The sequence below is a fragment of the Lissotriton helveticus genome, chromosome 3_1 (assembly GCF_964261635.1).
Source record: "Lissotriton helveticus chromosome 3_1, aLisHel1.1, whole genome shotgun sequence".
NCBI lineage: Eukaryota > Metazoa > Chordata > Amphibia > Caudata > Salamandridae > Lissotriton > Lissotriton helveticus.
The window spans coordinates 1,060,578,600-1,060,600,080 of record NC_136061.1 but is presented as its reverse complement, the minus strand read 5'-3'; the positions used below and the strand labels follow the sequence as shown (position 1 = coordinate 1,060,600,080).

The window sequence follows — 21,481 nt, the reverse complement described above, 5'->3', positions numbered from 1 at the left end:
TCTCTCTCCCTCCTGCCCTCTCTCTCCCTCCTGCCCTCTCTCTCCCTCCTGCCCTCTCTCTCCCTCCTGCCCTCTCTCTCCCTCCTGCCCTCTCTCCCTCCTGCCCTCTCTCTCCCTCCTGCCCTCTCTCTCCCTCCTGCCCTCTCTCTCCCTCCTGCCCTCTCTCTCCCTCCTGCCCTCCCTCTCCCTCCTGCCCTCCCTCTCCCTCCTGCCCTCCCTCTCCCTCCTGCCCTCCCTCTCCATCTCCCTCCTGACCTCCCTCTGCCTCCTGCCCTCCCTCTCCCTCCTGCCCTCTCTCTCCCTCCTGCCCTCTCTCTCCCTCCTGCCCTCCCTCTCCCTCCTGCCCTCCCTCTCCCTCCTGCCCTCCCTCTCCCTCCTGCCCTCCCTCTCCCTCCTGCCCTCCCTCTCCCTCCTGCCCTCCCTCTCCCTCCTGCCCTCCCTCTCCCTCCTGCCCTCCCTCTCCCTCCTGCCCTCCCTCTGTCTGTGTCAGCCTTCATCCCCGGCTGAGACAGCTTCCTCAGCGCGCACACCCAGACAGCCGCACCAAAGTACTTAGCAGGTCTTTAAAAGACCATTTACATATTATTGAGGCTTTGTTGTAGCGCCCCTGCATCTCCACTCTGACAATCACCGCTCGCCCGGCCCCACAGAGCAGAGGCTTTGTCGTATTTCACCTCTTAGCGCCCCTGCATCTCCACTCTGCTTTGTGGGAGCCCTGGGAGCAGTGATTGTCGGAGTGGAGATGCAGGGGCGCTAAGAGGTGAAATACAACAAAGCCTCTGCTCTGTGGGGGCCGGGGGAGCGGTGATTATCAGTCTCGGAGTCGTCTTAGTCAAGCGCTGCTGCGGCAGTGTTTGCTAACACTTATACATTATTTTTGTAAGCACAGGTATGATTGTCTGCAAGGTCCGCGGGCCGCCAAGGAAGGCTTGCCGGGCTGCTGGCGGCCCGCGGGCCGTACTAGGAGTACCCCTGCTCTAGTAGATGGTACTATAGGTGCTGCAGTCCACTAATGACATTTACCTTGCAGGTCCTTGGTTCATTTTGAGCCATATTCTAGGGACTTATAGTTAAGTTAACTATGCCAACTAGGAGGATACTAATTTTACTTGTTGAAAGTAGGAGCACAGGCACTTTATCACTGGTCATCAGGATAAAGTGCACAGAGTTCTACAGCCAGCATAAATAGTTGGGGCAAATATTTGGGGGCGCACATCATAAAAGATGGACATTTTCGGCAAATATTTATACCCTAAATTAAATATAGTTAGCACCAAATGCAGTTCATAGGTGTTTAGGATTCAAAAATAGGATGACTCATCATTGTTATTTCAAAGATAACATTGCATAAATGCCTACAAAGAATAAAATATGGAGACAAAAAATGATATCCAAATCTGTTTGTATTGTTTATGGTATAGCTAACGCTCACATAATTGTGGATGGAGAGATTCCAACGATTTCAACACAAGCATTGAAAGAACAGTTCGAAAAGGCATCCAAGGAAAATTTTACTCCGTCTGACAGAGGGGCTAGCTCTCTTGGCAAACAAATGAAGGTATGTTCTTTAAAAAGAAATAGCAACAAGCTAAGTTTGGAAGGATAATGTAAATGAGTGTTTGTTCCCTTATGCAAATAATTTTACTCCAAATTATGTTTACACAATTCTATAGTTTTAAAATCAAAATGTGACTGCTTAAGAATATTAGGCACTGCTGTATTAGTTTCAGCTGCTTTCTTTTTCTGTCCTAAAAAGTGTCTCAAACTTTGGTTTTTGTCCTCCGTTTCTTAAATCTGACACCTATCTTAAATTAAATACACATTTGATCTTGTCAATATATTATTGGTTTAAAAAACTTTGAAGTTATTTATGTGGCATATTGGATCTTATTTCACAAATCAATTTTCCAGTACTTGTATAGTAAATACTTTATAATGTGATACAAAAGTGTCACTAGTAATGAAATCGTTGCGATAACCTATTGAGTTATAAATATAAAGGTGATATTACAGTGGCTGATGTCTGAGTGATCACTCCCGTTTCTTCACCGTTCGATTTTTAGGTTTCACATATAATGGTGCTTATGTCATTTATGGTGAACACGTTGTAACCTACACATACTCTTGTTACGCATCCTTCAGCCATTGCCCTCTTTTGTTCATGAATCTCTGGCCTGTGGGTTGAGACATTATCACATCAACAATGAACCCCACTGGAGGATTTCAGTCTCTGATTCTTTCTATTACCTGTATGTCTGTATCATTTTGTCTCTATTGGAAATTATAAGGGGCTATTATACATCTGTGAATACAGCTGTTGTCACACATCCATGTGTTGCGGACAGGCTCTCTGCTCACCTACCTGTGGGTGAGTAATCACCTGCCACACACATCTTTTTTTCAAAAATTATTTTCTCGATCCCACAGGACTCTAAAATGAGTCTTCAGAAGCCAGCTCATCTTCCTCTGCTCCTGCAAGTCTCCCTCATGGCCCCAGGGAGACTCCATAGGGATTCTGGCTCCCTAAACAAAACATTGTTTTCAAATATGTCCCCACAAGGACCCTTAATTATTTTCAATTTCCAGGACATGGAGTCCCTGAGTTCTGTAATTGCGACCTCAACATTTGTTTGTTTTGCGGCTGGCCAATCATTCCATTAGACCAATGGTCTAATGGAACATGCAGGAGCCTCTTGCTGTCATTTTGGGACCACCCTTTTTCTCAGCGCCCCCTTGAGGGATCCCCAAAAACATTTCAGGAAGTAGCAGAGGTGGATGACACTTTTTTTGGGGGGGAAATTTACTGAAGATTCATCAAACGGCACCAGAAATATCAGCAAACCAAAAAATCTATTTCCTATGGAAACGTGGTGCTCACATACAGATACATATCTTCAAGGTGTGTACATGGAGTTAAGCATAGTAAACCAATGCTTGCCTAGATGTACATGCCTTCACAGCATTTTTGTTGTTGATATTTCTGCTACAATAATTATGTGGTTAATATGAAGAAAAAAACGTTTTAATAGACAATATATCCTTTTTACCTACAATTTGACATGTATGAGCAAAATGCTACTACATGCCTTGGGCTGGCTCCTTACCAGCAAATGAATTGGTCATAAAGCTCACCCTGAAGCTCACCTTTTGCATTATACAATTTCACCAGCATAAGATTAAAAACCAAAGGTAGATTTAAAAGAAAGCTCCCTTATCCTATATTATGGTTGACCTGTTTCTGCTCCCAAAACTACATGTCCAGCAGTCACATGACATTCCTCAAGACTGAAGTGGCCCAACTGTCACTTACCCTTTTCTGATTAACCATTCGGATATTATTCGCAGGGCTTTACGTGATCATAAATTAATATGTCCAGGGACGATGCTGTTGTGCGTATATATACCCAATGATAATTTTAAGCACCTGCACATCGAACCACCAAAGCTGGCGCCATTGAAATGGGGTGTCAATGTGTCAAACACTCCCCTTTTAGAAGCTCACCATTCTATTCAAGCCAGATAGACTCACAAATCTGAGGACAGACTCTTATTACTGAATGTCATTACGAAAACTTGCCCAAAGGACCCTCACTGCACTTAGTATGAAATATAAAATCGTGACTAAGCAGGCAGATAATGATAGGGCCATTGTAATACAGGATAAGACATACCTCCCTCCCCCATATCCTCAGCACTATAATCCTGATGTCACCCCTGCATTAAGAAGCCTGTTCTATCACTAGAAACATGGAGGGTGCCGTTCAGTTGCTGTTATTTTAGGGAGAGGAGATGATATTTTGTATATAATGTAAGATGGTTTTAGATCTGAGAGTAACAGCGATTCAGATACATGCAAATGTGTCACTGCGTGCTATAGCCTGGCACAAAAGAAGTGGCAAAAAGAGACTTGACAGTAACACAATTAAAACACCTCCAAAATTCTCCACGAAGGGTTAGAAAATTAGATTATATATTTGAGTAAAACAAGACAAAAACAACAAAAATCTAGCCAGTAGAATCGGAGTTAGGATTTTCTAAATATTAAACTTAAATCTAGTGCTTAGAGTCAAATAGCTCTTAGGGGTGACTTCAGATTGAGCTGGACCGGGGTAAATCCAAAGTTCAGGCCGACTGCGATGGATGGCAGGCCAGCTACAGGACTTTCACATGTCGCGCCAAAATAGTACCTTAGATGGAGCAATTACCAACGTCAAAGACTTGATGCGTCAGTTTTGATCTGTGCAGGCGATGAAGGCTTTATCAATGAACACTTTTACGATGCATTCACTGCCTCGTCATCAAACCGCACAGTCCATCATCATTGTGCTACATTTTCTATTGAAGCAACGTTGTCGACCGGCTCCTGCATTGGTGTCGAAGGGCAATGCATCGGTTCTGAGCAGCAAAGTTGTCACTCCATCAATGTTGATGGTTCTGGACAGCAGAAATCACATTTTAAGGGTCCAGGACTGAATTGACACCACTTGGCAGGGCAGAAATCGCAGATGGCAGAGTCCAGGTGCTGTTGTAGAGTTCAAGTAAGTCTTTGATGGTTCTGAGACTTCAGAACTGGGGGCAAGCCAGCAAGTCCTTGGAGTCACTTTGGGTTCAAGTGAGATAGGGCCAGACCTTGTCCTCAGCAGAGCAGAGATCAGCATAGCTAAGCAGAAAAGCAGTTCTTTTAGAGCAGCAGTCAAGCAGAGTGGCAATCTGTGTAGCACAGCGGTCTTTACTTTGACAGAGTTCTTCACAGGTCCAGTAGTGTACTATCTTGGTAGGGTCAGAGAATACTTATACCCTGTTATGCGTTTGAAGTTGAGACAACTTTAGAGCAGGCCCTTAAAGTGCACACGTCTCCCTTTCTTCTCAGCTCAGGCTCCAGACTATCAGTAGGGGGTAATCAGTCCTTTTTGTGGGAAACAGGACATTGCATATTAAGGTGTCCGCTCCCCCACTATCCTCCTGCCTGTCACACAGAACCTTTTTGTGTTTGTGGCTCTCTAGAGAGAATACAGGAGGTGTAGCTTTCACCCACCCCAGACCTGTATTGGCCTCAGGCTGCAAGGCACACAGAGCAGTGAGAGCAGAGATATTTCCACTTATTAAAAGTGCCATTTCTAGAACAGTAATGCTGAATCAAACTTTACCATTAAAGAGAATTCAGGAATTACAGGCTAAATGTGTATTAAGGAGAGGAGTAGGCCTTAAAGTAGTGGTAAGGGAATCTGGGCGTTTGTCACTGCCAGGACATGTAAACTCAAAAGTACATGTCCTACTTTTTAGCTGCACAGCACCCACCCTACCCTTAGAGCTGCTGAGGACCTACCTTAGGGCTGACGTATGTGTAATAAAATAGGAGTTTGTGGCATGGCAAGTAATTCTAAATGGCAATTCAAAGTGGTAGTAAACTGCACACACAGGCCTTACAATGGCAGGCCTGAGACAGGTTTGAAAGGCAAACTGTGTGGGTGGCACAACCAGTGCTGAATGCCCACTAGTAGCATTTAGATTACAGGCCTTGGGTATATGGTATACCACTTTACAAGGGACGTATGAGTAAACTGAATGTGGCAATTGTGTATATATCACTGTTACATGTTTAGGGGAGAAGCATATGCACTTTAGCACTGGTTAGGTGTGGTAAAGGGCTCATGGTCCTAAGGACAACACAAAGTAACCGCGGAAAAGGAGGAAGTAAGACGGCAAAAGGTTTGGTGGAAGACCATCTTAAGGATGATAGATCTATCAACATTGTTCTGCTTTCCATTTGCCTTCAATGCCAGAACAATGTTCCTGGGTATATGACCACAGAACTGTCTGGAGTGGACTAGTTAGTAGCCCTGCAATGTCTGGGTGCAGCTAATTTGGTACCAGTGCAGCTGTGATATAAGGGGAACCCTCCTATATTAGAGCAGAGGTTCCAGGGACTGTGGTGCACCCTAGCTATGGAAAATCTAATCATGAATTTGAAAAACACCCTCCTTCAGTTTAAAGTACAATGGGGCAGCTCTGTTTGGCTACCTCACACAAATGCTCCCTCTATGGTGGAGGATGTTAGGTTTGTTCTCATAAACACAGTGCTAGGAAGAAATACCCATTGAAAGTGGTAGAGGATGCAAAGTCCTCAGACATCCACTGAAAGAAGAAGGGGGGTGTTAGCCAGGATTAATGTGCTATATGTATCTCATGACCTGGAGAGGGCTGGAGTTCAAAGTATTCGGAGACTCAAGCAACCTGTAGATCACTGCCTCTACTATTAGCTACAATTCTGTATTGTGAGTCTTCTTTCATTCTGCTTTCATAAATGCAAGTATGTTACCCATATGATCTTTAATAAAACATTTTCTCAAACAAAGCACTTACCAGCATGAAAACTGCATCGTTCTTTCAGTTGAAAATAGCTACAAAATGTTACTAAGCAAACACAAAAAAGTGATAGAGTAAAATTCCCAATCAATCCGTCTGAGACTTTTAAGAAGGAAGTGATTACATTAGTGGAAGAAGCAAGTTACTAGACTGGATTCCTCAATTTAAAAAAAAAGATTAATCTTTGATAAATCATGGCTCCTTACTTTTACAGGGAAGTGTGATGTCTAATGAATTTAGAACCACATGTCTGCATAAAATCTGTGAGGATATGTGTGGGCACATCCAAGTTGTAATGGATGATGATGTATCGATGTCAATTCAAACTTGCAACATTCATTTCAATACAATTGACAAATGGTTGAGTGGATAACGGTTATACTATTCATTTCTTTAAACTAATAGTATCATTTGTTTTTGAGGAACACCATGTTTGAATTGCATTGAATACTGAATTCATAAAGTGTCCTTATCAATGAATGATTAAAAACCATCCGTGTCACTGACCATGGTAATCTGATACACATGAAAATCTGAAAACATTGTCTATTCAATTTGACTAGTCAATCAATTAGGGGTTTAAAAAGCAGGACTCCTCACCCCTGAGGGTCTCAAGGAGCCAGAGGGGGTGACTGGTGGTCTTTCTGGGTGTGGAGGATCATTTGAAGAGCCAGGTCTTGAGGTCCTTCTTGAATTGGGTCAGCAACACGGATTGCCTGAGGTGGAGGGGCAGGGTGTTCAGGCCTTGTTGGTGAGGTAGGAGAAAGAACTTCCTCTGGTTCTGGTCTTGTGGATCCTGGTGACGGAGGCTAGGGCACGATTGGCGGAACAGAGTTGTCTGACGGGTACGTGGAATGCAAGACGGTGGTTTAGGTATGTTGGTCCTATGTTGTGCAGAGCTTTTTAGGCATGTGTGGGGAGTCTGAAGATGATTCTCTTGTTGATTGTGAGCCAGTGGTGTTGTCAGAGGTGTTGCGTGATGTGGCTGTGGAGTGGGATGTCGAGGACCAGTCTGGCAGCATAATTTTGAAAGTTCGGTAGTTTCTTGAGCTGTTTCTGGGTTATGCCAGCGTAGAGTGCATTGCTGTAGTCAAGTCTGATGGTGATGAGTGCGTGGGTGACAGTCTTTATGGATTCTTTGGGAATCCATCTGAATGTCTTTCTAAGCAGGTGGAGTTTGTGGATGCAGGCTGAGGAAACTGTGTTGATTTGACAGGTCATTGAGAGCGAGGAGTGCAGCATGATGCCATGGTGGCGTGTGTGGTCTGTAGGGGTGGCAGGGGGTCTTAGAGTGGCTGCCCAACAGGAGTTATACCAGTCTGAAGGGGTGGGACCCAGGATGAGTACTTTGGTCTTGTTCGAGTTGAGATTGAAGCAGCTGTCTTTCATCCAGATGGTAACGGCCTTCATTCTGCTGTGGAAGTTGGCTCTGGCAGTTGTGGCTTTGTTGGTGAGGAATAGGATCAGCTGGATGTCTGCGTAGGAGACAATGTTGAGTCTGTGGCTTCTGATGATGTCTACGGGGGGCAAGTAGACTTTGAAGAGGGTGGAACTCTGGGAGGAACACAGGGGCCCTCCCCAGCTGATCTTTGTAGGTTCTGAGAGGAACAGGAGTAGTCTAACTTGCTGGGTCTGACCGGTGAGGAAGGAGTGGATCCATCCCAGTGCCTTGTCGTGGATGCTGGTGTTGTGGAGTCTCATGATTAGGGTGCGGTGGGAAACAGTGTTGAAGGTGGCCATGAGGTCCAGTAGGATGAGGGATGCGGTATCACCCCAGTTGAGGAAGGAGCGTATGTTATCGATGGCAGTTTAAAGTGCAGTCTTTGTGCTGTGGTTACTTCAGTGTGATCTGTTGGGTCATTCAATTGCTTAGTTTGAATGATAATGCTTTATAGTCAATCGCACCAATAATTCAAAATTGAAGAAGTCAAAGGCACACCACACACAAGGTATACTTAATATATATCACATATATGTCACTTGAATGTATCATGTTATATATGACTGCTATGCAAATAAATTAAAAAACAAACAACATCAATAACATAACAGGACTAACAAAAAATAATATGAATTGTGACCAAATTCAAGACTTGTTTACAGAACTTACAATCACAAATAGAATTACAAACACAATTCCAAATACCTATACTCAAAGATTTTTTTATTCTGTCCTAGTCCAAATCAATGTAGTTTGACTTCCACACTATTTTCATTAGCACTGGCTTGGAAGATGAAGTGACTTGAGATGTGAAATAACTGTGTATTTAAGGTGACCTTGGTTGGGAAGGGGAGGAGGGGGACTGGTCTGACGTTCTTGATGTCTGTCGGGTCTGAGGATGGCTTCCGGAGAAGAGGGTTGATTTAGGCGTGTTTCCAGTTGTTGGGGAAGGTGGTGGTTTTTATGGAGCAGATGATGGTGCAGCGAAGCTGGGGGGCGATGGCAGTGGCTGCTCTGTGGAAGATGTGGTACCTGCAAGGATCCAACGGGGCTGATGGGTGGATGCTCTTCATGGTCATGAGTGTGTCCTTTGTTGTGAGCGGGGTATAGCTGAGCATGGTCTGTTGGGGTGCGGCATGTTTGCATGTGGTGGTGTCGGGCATAGTGGCTGGATCGAGGGTGTTGAAGCTGTTGTAGATATGCATGATTTTGTGGTGGAAGAAGGTGCAGAGTTTGTTGCGGAGGTCTTGGGAGGGTGGGTCATCTGTGGTCTTGCTGTTGTGCCTGGCAAACTTCTTGACAATGGTAAAGAGTTCTATGCTGTTGTGTACATTGGCGTTAATTCTGTCTTGGAAGGCCATTTTCTTTGTGGTTTTGAGGGGTAGGTGGTGCGCATTGATGGCAGATTTGAAGGGTGCATGGGTTTCTGGGGTTTTGTTGTTCCTCCATCTCTTCTCAAGTTTTCATCGGGTATGTCTGGACTCATGGAGGGCGGGAGTGAACCAGCTAGCTTTCTTTGAGTGTTGCTTGCCTGGTCTCTTCTTGAGGGGTGCCAGAGTGTCAGTGAAGTCACAGTTCCATCGGTGGAGGTTGCGTGCTGTACTATTGGCGACAGTTGGCGTTGGCAGAGTGGTTGTGCTGAGGGAGTCGATGAGAAGTTCTTTGATGGCCTTGCCCCAGTTGTGACTGGGGGGGGGGAAACGATGAGGCCGGTGGTGTACGGTGGGCATGGTGAAGGCGAGATGCAACCGTTGGTGGTCGGGCAAGGAGAGTATGGTGGTGTGGCTGTAGCTGCTGTTCCCGCTGGGAGAGAAAAACAGGGTCAATCGTATGTCCTGCTACGTGAGTCGGCGTGGTGACTAGCTGCTGGAGTCAGATGTTGGCGAGGTTCTCCAGTAGGATGGCAGTGTTCTGGTCGCTGGAGTTGTCTATGTAGAAGTTGAGGTCTACGATAGTGTCAGCAAAGGGTGGTTGGGGGCCGGGGGCTTCTAGACTAGGGTGCAGCATAGGGTGGTGTTGGGGTTGTCCTGGATCTGGAAGTGGAGGTGTTCCATGGTCGTGTGTGGATCATTAGAGTGTGTCGTTAGTTGGAGGTTGTTCTTGTGTGTGGTCTTTGGGGATGATTTGTTTAGCCGGCAGGGATGGTGATGTTTGGTCCAGTCCAGGTTTTCATCAAGAAAGCGATGTCAGGAGGGGTGGCATCAAGGAAGGATCGCACATTGAGGAGGATGCAGTTGATTTGGTCGGTGCGCTGTTGGTCGGCTGGGCTGCTAGAGAAGCTGATGTGTTGGTGTGGGTGACATCGTGGTTCAGTTCAGGCAGGCAAAAGGTGTATGGGTTTTCTTCGGTGACAGTAGGTGGTAGGCGGCATGGCATCCAGGGTTGAGAGCCAGGAGGGTGCCGGCGACGTACCAGTGGAAGGTCCTAGAACCAGGGTCCCTGGCGCTGGGTGCAGTCCAGGCATGGACCGGTGCAGACTGGCTTGCCTTTGGTACGCCAGCCGCACGCCTGCTGCACACAGACACGCTATTTAGTAGTGCTGCGGGGGACTGGACAGCTGGAAGGGAGGAAGACGCGGGAGCAGGAAGGGACACTGGAGGGAGGTGGGTCCACAGGGGATCACAGTGGCAGGTGCGATGAAAGCAGGAGAAAAATGAAAAAGGGCAAAGAAAGCAAATGAAAAGAAAGCTAATTAAAAGGAAATTAAAAAAGGGCAGAGAAAGCAAAGCCCATTAATGCAGAGGCAGTCAAAATAAAACGGAGAGAAAAGCAAAAGATCTGAAAGAGACAGAACGAGCAGAGAGACAGACAGAAGGGCAGTCAAGCAGCAGAGCAGTGATGCTCTACCACTGGACCACTTGTGAATCTGAAAATGTTTAGGGGGTGGCAGCTGAACCGTGGATGGATCGCAACAACAAACCACCTTCTAAAATAACATAGAGTGGTGCATTTGTGAAATAAATAGGGGCAATGCTCCATAATACAGTACAACAACTGCATGCAAATGTGGATTTCATGTACTCAAATAAATGAGATCTTCCAGGTCTTACACTATATATATTTTGTCCCCTAAAGATACAAACCGATTATCAAGAATTCGAATGGCCTCCTGTTACATCCACTTCCACTGGTTTGGCAAGTAGGATCCATGAAATCTCAGCAACGAGAAATACAGAATGTGCCTCTGCTGCAGCATATTCCAGATCTTCTAATTTTGGAAGTACAGAAGAGTTTCCTCCACCCCCACCCGATGTCCTACAAACAGCATTTGAAATAGCAGATTTTTCACAGTCCCCAGAACCGTCCATCTCCCCTGAAAAGCCTGCAGTTCCCAAAGAGGTTTATTCAAAGCAAAGAAATCTTTATGAATTAAAACGCCTTTACAAACATATTCACCCAGAAGTTAGAAAGAATTTAGAAAAAGATTATTTCAGTGAAGTTTCAGGTATAGTTTCTGACCAAGTTGATGCGGTTGACTCAATGTCAGGTGATGTACAGCAGGCTAGATATGCCTTTGAAAACAGCAGTCATATCCCTCAGAAATGTATGAGCCCAGAAAGAGAATATCTTGAATGGGATGAAATTCTTAAGGGTGAAGTACAGTCAATGAAATGGGTTTTTGAGAACCAGCCTTTAGATTCAATTAAAGATGATGATTCTTCAGATCAAGAACAAAGTAAAAGTATACCTGAGCAAGAAATTATAGCTGGTGGCGATGTAAAGTATACTACGTGGATGTTTGAAACACAACCTATTGGTTCATTAGGAGCATGCTCTCCTGATTTAATAGAACACATAGATAAGGTTCCTGAGCTGGCAAAAGGGGATGTCCAGACAGCTACCTGGCTGTTTGAAACACAGTCAATTGATTCAATGAACAAAAGTCACACGGACCACACATCTGAGGAAGCATTTAGCAAAGATATTGCTAGTGGTGATGTCAAAAATGTAAGGTTCTTGTTCGAAACGCAGCATCATGATGCTCTAAAACAGATGTACTCCGTAAATGAAGTTGATTTATTGAAACTTCGGTCTGAAAGTGAAGACTTCAAAGGAGATGTTAAAAGGACTGTAAAACTTTTTGAGACTGAACCAATGTATGTACTGAAAGACAGCTCTGGGCAAGTTCTTGAAATCAAAACAGTTCGCAGGGAAGACCTTGAAAAGGGTGATGTTCGGACAGCCCGCTGGATGTTCGAAACTCAGCCCCTTGACATGATCAACCATGATTCTACAGAGGTGAAGGTTGTTCGTGGCATCTCTATGGAGGAAAATATCAAAGGCGGAGTGAGTAAGGCAAAATGGGTATTTGAAACACTGCCATTGGATTCCATCAAAGAAGACGAAGAAACACGAGTTGTTGAAAAAGAAACCATTGAAGGTGCTGATGTTTTACATAAACGATGGCTGTTTGAAACTCAACAAATTGATAATGTAGATAAAACTAACATGGAGACTGTGCAGGCTGAAGAAATATTAGGAGGTGATGTGAGCACAACCAAGTACTTATTCGAAACTTTACCAATGGATGCTTTAAAGGATACAATTGAAGTTGGCAAGCTTCAAAAAGTGATTACTACTGAAGAAGAGAAAGGGGACGTCAGACATCAAAGGTGGCTCTTTGAGACCAAACCCCTTGAACAAATTCGAGAAGAAAACAAAGAATACATAAAAACTGTTGCACTAGATGAAATTGCTAAAGGAGACATCAACAGCTGCAAACAGGTATTTGAAACTATTGATTTAACAACATCTGATCAGGCATGTAAGATCCAGGTTGAAGGTATTACTAGAGGTGCTGTAGAAATAAATAAATCTTTGTTTGAATCCACCCCTTTGTATGCAATTCAAGATAGCATTGGAAGGTATCATGAAGTCAAAACAATTCGGCAAGAGGAGGTCATGAGGGGTGATGTGAGGACATGCAAGTGGATGTTTGAAACAAAACCTATTGACCAATTTGACGACAGCATTCAGAACTTACAGATCATTAAAGGAATATCTGCAGAGCAAATACTATCTGGCGATGTAAAAACAGGAAAATGGCTATTTGAAACACAGCCTCTTGCTTCCATTACATCTTTCAGCCGTGTGGAAGACGGGGACATCAAAAAAGATCAGACCTCCGACATAGTGAAAGGAGATGTGCAAATGTGCAAATGGCTGTTTGAGACACAGCCCATGGATTTTTTATACGATAAAGAGGAAAAAGTCATGAGCACTGAAGACATCAGCAGAGGAGATGTTAAAACGTGTACTTGGCTCTTTGAAACCCAAACACTCGATGAAATAAGAGACCAGACTGAGAAAACCATACGACTGCACACTGTCGCTCAGGAGGACATTCAAGGAAGAGATGTCCGGGAGGCGTGCTTTCTGTTTGAGACCAAACAGCTGGAAAACATACGTGGTGAGGAAGGGACGGACTACAAAAGAGTGGTTGAAATGGATATCCAGTCAGGGGATGTCTCCACCATGAAGTATATATTTGAAAATCAATCCTTAGATTTCATAAGTTCCAGTCAAGACGATGCTGTAAAAAAGATCAAAACTGTGCAGAATGATGACATCCAGAAAGGAAATGTCTTAAATTGCAGATGGCGCTTTGAAAATCAATCGATTGATGACTTTAAAGAAGACAATGAAACCAATACACAAACCCATACTATTACAGATGTTACTGGTGGGAATGTCAAAAAAGGGTGTTTTATATTCGAGACATTTTCTTTGGATCAAATTAGGGATTCCTCTTCGGAAAATATAACTGTGAAAAAAGTCAGTGATGAAGAAATCACAAAGGGCGATGTAAGAAACTACAAGATGTTGTTTGAAACGCAACCTTTCTACGCTATTCAAGACAAGGAGGGGTATTACCACGAAGTAACTACAGTGAAAAAGGAAGAAGTGATTCATGGGGATGTGCGTGGGACTAGGTGGCTGTTTGAAACAAAACCTCTGGATTCCATCAATGAATCGGATGAAGTGTATCTGATAAAAGCAGTGACACAAGAAGATATCCACAAAGGGGATGTTAGCTCTGTAAGGTGGAGGTTTGAAACACAGTCCCTTGATACCATTTCTGAAGATGGAAAAGTCAACGTTCATACTGTCGATAGCATTCAGGGTGGTGATGTGAAAGCTGGAAGAGAGCTGTTTGAGTCTGACAGGGTTGCTAATAGCCAGTCAGTGAGAACAGTAAGTGTTAGTGAAATACAGCAGGGCAACGTTAAAACCTCTACGTGGTTATTTGAAACGCACACAATTGATGAACTTCGAGGTCAAGAGTCTGAGTATGAAAATATAAAGACTGTCACTGTGCAAGATGTGCAAAAGGGAGATGTACAGCAGGCAGTGTGGCTGTTTGAAAACTACCCTTTGGACAGCGTCCAGGAACAAGAGGAAAGCAGCATACAGACATCTAAGGAAGAAATTCCACAGGCCGATGTAAAGACAACAACGTGGCTTTTTGAAACCACGCCTCTTCATGAATTCAATGACACCAACATTGAGAGACAGGAAATAATGGGAAAAAGTATTCAAGAAACTTTGAAAGAACTCTACTCTCACAATGTGGTGGATACCCATGGAATCATCATTCAGACAGATGAAATTGGTGATGTCAGAATGGCGAAATATCAGCTGATGAATCAAGAGTCTCCAGAAATACAAAGGGAGGAGATTATTAGAGGGGATTTGCAAAGTATAATGATGAATCTCCTATCCAAAAGGAGTTCTGGTGAAAGAGGGGTTTTGATAAATGAAGAAGAAAAAGGCAATGTCAGTTTAGCAAAATATAATTTACTGAACAGATCAACTGAAATCAATGTTGACAAAGAGGAGATTGTGAGGGGTGACATACAGCAAGCTACAAAAAACTTATTCCATGATGATAGTAAGGTTAAGCAAGGGATATTAATTCAAAAAGATGAGCGAGGAGATATTAAAATGACAGTCTACTCTCTCATGAAACAGGGCGAGGGCCATAATATTTTGCGTGAAGAAGTCGTAGGTGGAGATGTAAAGCGTGCCATTCACAACTTGCAGTATTCAAACATGGACGAAACCCAATCCAAAAGGGTTATAATCGATGACTCTGAGAGAGGCAATGTTCAATTTTACACAACTTGCATTGAATCTGGTGCCTTAGATTATCTGAAACTACTTCAAACAAGCTCTGATGAAACTCTTGAGTCTGAGAGCCAACAGGACATTGAAGAGATAATTGGTGGAGATGTTGAGGGTACTAAACTGCTGTTGAAAAAGCAGCAGCTTCAAATAGAACGAACAGTCAACGAAGACGACATCATCCCTGGAGATGTGAATAACACAGCGAGGATTTTTATGACTGAACCCCAAATTGTAACTTCTGGCGTGTACAAAGAAGAGGTTGTGAAAGGGGATTTGAAAGCGACTCTAAATTCCCTGTCTCAAGCTGTTCATCAGTCCGCAGCAGTGGCGGAAAAGGAAGACATTATTAAAGCTGATATTCCTGCAACACTGAAGTCCCTCCAAGAATCAACGCACCAGGTCAAAGAAACTGAGAAACCAGACGTCATCCCAGGGGATGTGCAAGGGGCTATTGAATCACTTGAAAAAGCAGCGCACACAAAAACTGAAGTTTTGCGGGAGGAGGTTCTTCATGCAGACATTGAGGCCACCAAAAAGTCCTTAAGAGAAGCACAACAATCCATCAAAGATGTGAGCAAGGAGGATATCGTTAAGGGAGATGTTCCCATGGCAGTGCAAAACCTATTGGAAGCTGCATCTGAGAAGAAAACCATGCAACACAAAGTTAGTATTAGTGGAGATGTCAAGGGCACAATCCAAACCCTGCTTGAGCCATCCCACCAGGAAGCAAAGCGTTGTGTACAAGACACAATTAAATCTCTTCTTGAATCCACTGCAGAGGTTCACACAGAAAAGGAGATCATACCAAAGAGTGACATAAAAAGTACCATTAAGAAGTTCTCTGGCCAGGCAGTGCAGAACATGGATACCAGTAAACATGTTAAAAATGTGAAAGTCTCAAGAGATCTGCAGCATGTTGTTACAGAAAAAGCTGACATACTCGAGGATAAATCTGAGATAAAAAGCCAAAGATGCCAAGAGCCAGGTTTTAGAGATGCCCACCAATTCGAAAACGACATGCATCTTTCTGGTACAGTAATTAATGAAACTACTACAAATATATCTGGTAGTCACACAATTATTAGGAAGGAAAGTGCATCCAGTGTACAAAAAATGGCCGTGGAGAAGCAGCAGTTCCATGGTGCGCTGAAAGAAAATGACAGCGACAAGGTGGCATTTGATGTGCAGAAAGAGAAAGGGGGACAGAAGGAAGCGATGTCTACATGCATGTCTGCTTCCAAGGCAGAGCAACAACCTGTCCACATAAAACACAGTGCAGCTGTTAGGCTATCTGATCACTCTGTCAAACAGATGACAAAACAGGAAACAAGTCAGGCCGGCCATTTCCAGAAAGCCACTGAAAGTTGCCAAATATGTATTCAGCCTGGGCAATCAGTTGTTTCAGTGACAATGGATAACAACGTAAGAAGCAACCAACAAACAAAAGTTATTCAGAAAGCACATAATGTAGTTAGTGAAACGAAAATTACTCAAAAGACTGGTACCATTGAAAGTAAAAAGCATACAACAGATGTGTTGGGAAAAACGAAAGTGAAAGCAACCAGTGTAGACTCAAAGACGGAAATAAAAAAGTCTTTTAATCCAATAAAGGCACGTTCGGGAAATCCTGGTCCACCCACATTGCCAAAACCATCTCCCATCCTATCAGAAGCAGAGCTTCCTTTACCCCCGCCTCCTCCTTTGGTAATGGCGTCTGAGAGACCAACCTATTCACCTTTGCCACCTCCTCCACTACCGATTTGCAAGACCAAGGCGGATTATGATAGTTTTCCTCCACCACCACCCCCAGTAGATGATGCATCAAGCAGCGAGTCAGGAATATCTCCACCTCCACCACCTCCACCACCAACTGTAATGCAACAGAAAGTAGACTATCACATACACTCATCGTCAAGCTCTGCACAATCCCAGATTAAGGACGCTAAATCAGATGCTAAACCAACCATGATTCCATATTCAAAGAAGGTTTCCAAAGTCGAACATAACAAACAAATCCTCGAAGGAACCTTAACTCATGAATCGCATGTCTCCACGCAGTTTATAGGCAGTCAAACTACCAAATCTACAACTGAGGCCAGCACTGTGGTAAAGCAGATCAATGCAGCGTCTAGTACTCAAAAACAGGATGCCAAACATGCAAAGACAGAACATGAAAATGTATTGGTGGAAGAAAAAAGTGGAAGGCTACTTCAAAGCCCTGTACAAGATCTACCATCAGTGAAGAGAAGAGTAGTTTTGCCAACAATTAAATCTCCACCATCACCATCACTGGCTTCTCCACCAAAATCAAAACCATATGCAAGGAAATTTAAAACTCCATTAATGATTGCTGAGGAGAGATATAGACAGCAACAAGAAGAGCTTGACAGAATGAAAGCAACGAGCACTTGTCATGGTGTTTCCATAACAGCTGAGGAAGCGCAAGAAAGTCAAGCCCAGACAGAGTCAAAACTTAGTGGCTCTCTCACTACAAAATCGATCAGCTATGGTTCAAGTAGTTCTCAGAGTTCTGGGTTGCAAACTACTTCACAAATATCGTCTGATTCTAAAACCCAAGTAACTACACAACAAGAAATATATGAGGTTAATAAACCACAATCTGCCGCATTCTCACCACCATCTGCAATTTTTCAGCAACAAAATATAAAACACTCCACAGAAAGACGCATTAGGCAAGATGAACCACAGGATATGAGTCATTTTAGACATGATAATCTGGTGATGGAAACATCTCATTCACAAGAAAAACTGAAAAAGATAGAGCAGAGGTCAGAAACTGCTTCGCCAAAATTTAATGTTAAAGTAGTAAAGCTTCCAGCTCCGGTTTCGTGTTCGCCTGAGCCAAAAAAAGAGAACAAAACACACACAACAGTAAAGGAAATTGGCGTCGAAATTGCTGAGAAAGATCTACGTGTCAAAAAGCAATCAGAAAAGGTATGCACAACCGTGTCTCAAGAAATCATGACGCAAGGACGTCCTCTGGTGGATGCTGGAGATAAACACATTATAAAAAGCAAGCATATGAAACATGAGGATTTGAGTAAAGGTGGAAGCCAACATGGGAGACAAGATATCAGACACATCCAGAAACAAAAAGCCAATGAGATGGAGGCAACACAAGTTCAGTTCCATCATGACAATGCAGCATTGAGCAAGGACCTGACCCAACAGCAAGTCACCTTCGCTAAGCATGAACACACAGTTCAAAGCAAACAGGGCCACACATTAGATATATCAATGGAAAAAGTTACCAGGCAAAGCAATTTTAAAGTTGGTCAAGAGTCACAGATCCACTTAATCACGCAGAAACAGACATGTGCACCTGAAAGCAAAACTGTGCACACAAAATTAATGCAACAACATGCATTTCCCCTGGAGAAAACTGTGACAGAAAAAGCTACAAAGGAAGGAGCTCTTCTGCCAGCGCTGGATATAAGACAAGATTTACTTGAGAGTGTTAGTTATGACTCACAGGTTCACATGATGCAACAGTCTGTTACTGAAGAGAAAGTACAAAAAACAAAACTACCCCTGCTGCAGAAAAAACAACTTGATAAAAGTAAACAAGAAAAGGATATAAAAGATGTGCATACTACAACTAAGCCAAAAAATGTAAAACAAGAATTTGCCCAAATAAATGGTCATGAATCACAGATTCATATAATTCAGCAAGTGCAACCACATGCACCTGAATCCAAAGACCAGGCAACAAAATTACCCCAACAACAAAAATATATAATTGAAAAAAGTAAGATAGGGATAAAGCAGGAGGAGAGTTGCCAACGTCAAGCAACAGATGTAAAACAAGAATTGTCTAGAAATAGACCATCAATATTTCCAACAAAAGCATTGTTAGTGGAGGCTAGAGGTTCAATAGAAATACTGGAGTATCTTCGAAAGCGTGAGGAATTGCAGCACATCCTATCCAAAGTGAAGGAGTTTGAAGCAGAACCACATAAAATCAACACTACTACATTTCAGACATTCTTAAATAGTATCCCCATCTGGTTGATCAATCAAGAAGGAAGAAAGAGTCTTGATAATTATGTAATTGAAAATGATTCAGAAAAACTGAAGACTGCAGTCATGCTGATTAAGGATCAAGCCCTTGAGACATATTCATCTTGTGAGACTGCCATGCACAATGCCATGATGTCTATGTCTGCAAAATCTAAGCAAGCTTCTGGTATTCACCAGGAAGCATCAAATCAAATATCGCAAATTTTCAAAACTTCAAACAAAAGCAACATACAAATTAAACATGAAACTCCAGAAGACAGCGAGGTGTGTCGCGAAATGAAAATGCTTTCCAGTGAACTTGGTTCCAGAGATCATAAGCTGTTATCGCCTTCTTTGAAAATGAGATCACCATCCCCTACATACATAACAATAGAATCTACTGCCAGACGCACAGAATCGCCTCTAAAAGAAACCCCATCCTCCTCTCCTGTGCCTCAACCACCACGCAGAGCAGCAACCCCAACACCAAGAAGGAAGAGATCCTCTCCTTCTCCCCCAAGAAGCCGCTCTGAGCAGCTTGCTAAGCTCAAGGACACCACAGCAAAATTATCGCAAGGGGCAACGCCACAACGGTCAGTCACTCCCATTCCAATTGTAGAGAAAAGATCTGAAATAGTTCAGTCCCCTGCAACACTTCGTCGCCAGCTGAAAATTGAAGCACACAGTTTAGAAACTTTATCTACAACACCTGATCCTCCTTTCACTGAATTTGAAGTAACTGCTGGTACAGTTAAAGACATTAAAACAAAGCGTAATGAAGTAAGTAAAGTAGAGCAAAATAGAACCTACACACGTAAAGACCCCATAGACATTCCAATACAACTAGAGCCCAAAAGTAGCAGTACAGAGATGCTCACTTCACAAAGCACTGAGATGCCAACAGTTGATATATCAGGGCTACTTTATAAGTTTGAATCAACAGATAAACCGCTTAATGTTAGAAATGTACCCATAGCAATGGCAGAAAGAATCAGAAGTGAAAATCAAAGCGACATAAATACGATAGGCACAAGTGAGGGTATGCCAGCATTTGATATTAGGTCAGTTAGAAATGTTTTTGAAAATAGTAACCAAAATAAATGTAGTAAGAATGAGAAGCACACATTTATGAAAGAGGAATTTGGAATCTCCTCTCAAGAACAGATTCAAGGGAAAGGCAGCTCCAGAGGCCCTTCTCATAGGCAACCACAAAAAACAAAGGAAGCAGCACACATGAAACAGGACTCTGCCCTGAGGAAGAAAAGCGACAGAGAGCGAGCCTCTGACCCGCTGCTTCGGCATGAACAGTTCACAGGGATGGAATCCTTTGAAATGGTGGGTTCAAGGACCGCCACCACTGCTTCAGGCAGCTTTGAGAATTTAAGGCCAGGATTTGAATTCAGGCATGCTCCTCCGACCTATGAAGATGTTATCTCCGGTCACAGTTTAGATATTTCTGCCGCCGATTCCCCAGAGGAGCTGCTGCGGAACTTTCAGAAGACGTGGCAAGAAAGTGAGCGGGTGTTTAAAAGTCTGGGATATACCGTCTCAGAGGCCTCAGCATCCGAGACGAGAAGCAGTTTTGTCCAGCAGGAATCCGCATTTACCGCTGGTAAACAGGCATGCACAGTTTGAGCCAACATTAACCGATTAAACATAAATTATCATAGTTCAGTTTGCTTGCGATTTATGGCCAGACTCTCGGTTTGGGAACAGTGCTATGTAGAACTAACAACCCTGTCTCTGCTTTGTCCCTTACCTTTCCTTTTCACTTTTTCTCCTTTCTGTTTTCCAAGGCCTCTGCTTTGAGTGGTAACTAATGTGTGTGACTAACATATGCTGGACTGTTGAACTTTACAAACGATTTGAGAAAGGTAAACCTTCAAATCAAAATGTTTTTTTAAATGTATATTGCACTAAATATTTATGCCATACGTTTGCAGCAGCATCTTGTCAGATTGTACAGTTTTCTAAACGTGTTCATGAAATTTACCATATTGGCCAACATTTGTAAATAGAGACAATTCGCTTCTGATTGCTCGTTTTCGCTAAAGTGGTTTCCTCGTCTGCATGGAATATTGCATGACTTGTTTGTAATGTTTGTTTAACAAAACTCAGTCACTTACATTTATAAATTCTCTTTAGTTTAAAGTGCTTTGATGCTAAATGCCGTGTGATAAAATTATAGGTTCTGAGTTTGAGAAGTGGCCAAGATTTCTAAATGTGTTTATGCATAGCTGTAATTCGACTTACAGTCATTATGTTTAGCTGATCATTGCATTTTGTAATGCACAGTTGATTGCTATTCGCCTGCTCCCTGCCATAATGATATCTGCTCGGTAAAATATACGTTATAAATGGAACATGGAGTGTCTATAAAAAGGTTAGCGAGAACAAAATTGGGTAAAGATGTCAGAAAGCAAATGCTGTAGCTAAATGATGCTCATAATTTCCGAATTTTCGATTTTCTATTGAATAAATTTTTAAAACCTATGCATATTTTTTAGACACCCAAGTATTTGATAC

General features: G+C 43.1%; 1 protein-coding gene across 1 annotated transcript in view; it reads left to right on the top strand.

Moving 5' to 3' along the window:
• The window catches only part of XIRP2 (xin actin binding repeat containing 2), a 1,179,469-nt gene that overhangs the window by 1,130,609 nt on the left and 27,379 nt on the right, over positions 1–21,481 (top strand). Inside the window, exons 7-8 of the mRNA XM_078681625.1 lie at positions 1,422–1,558; positions 10,883–20,567. Of these exons, the coding sequence (XP_078537751.1) occupies positions 1,422–1,558; positions 10,883–20,567 (9,822 nt within the window). The remainder of the gene's footprint in view (positions 1–1,421; positions 1,559–10,882; positions 20,568–21,481) is intronic.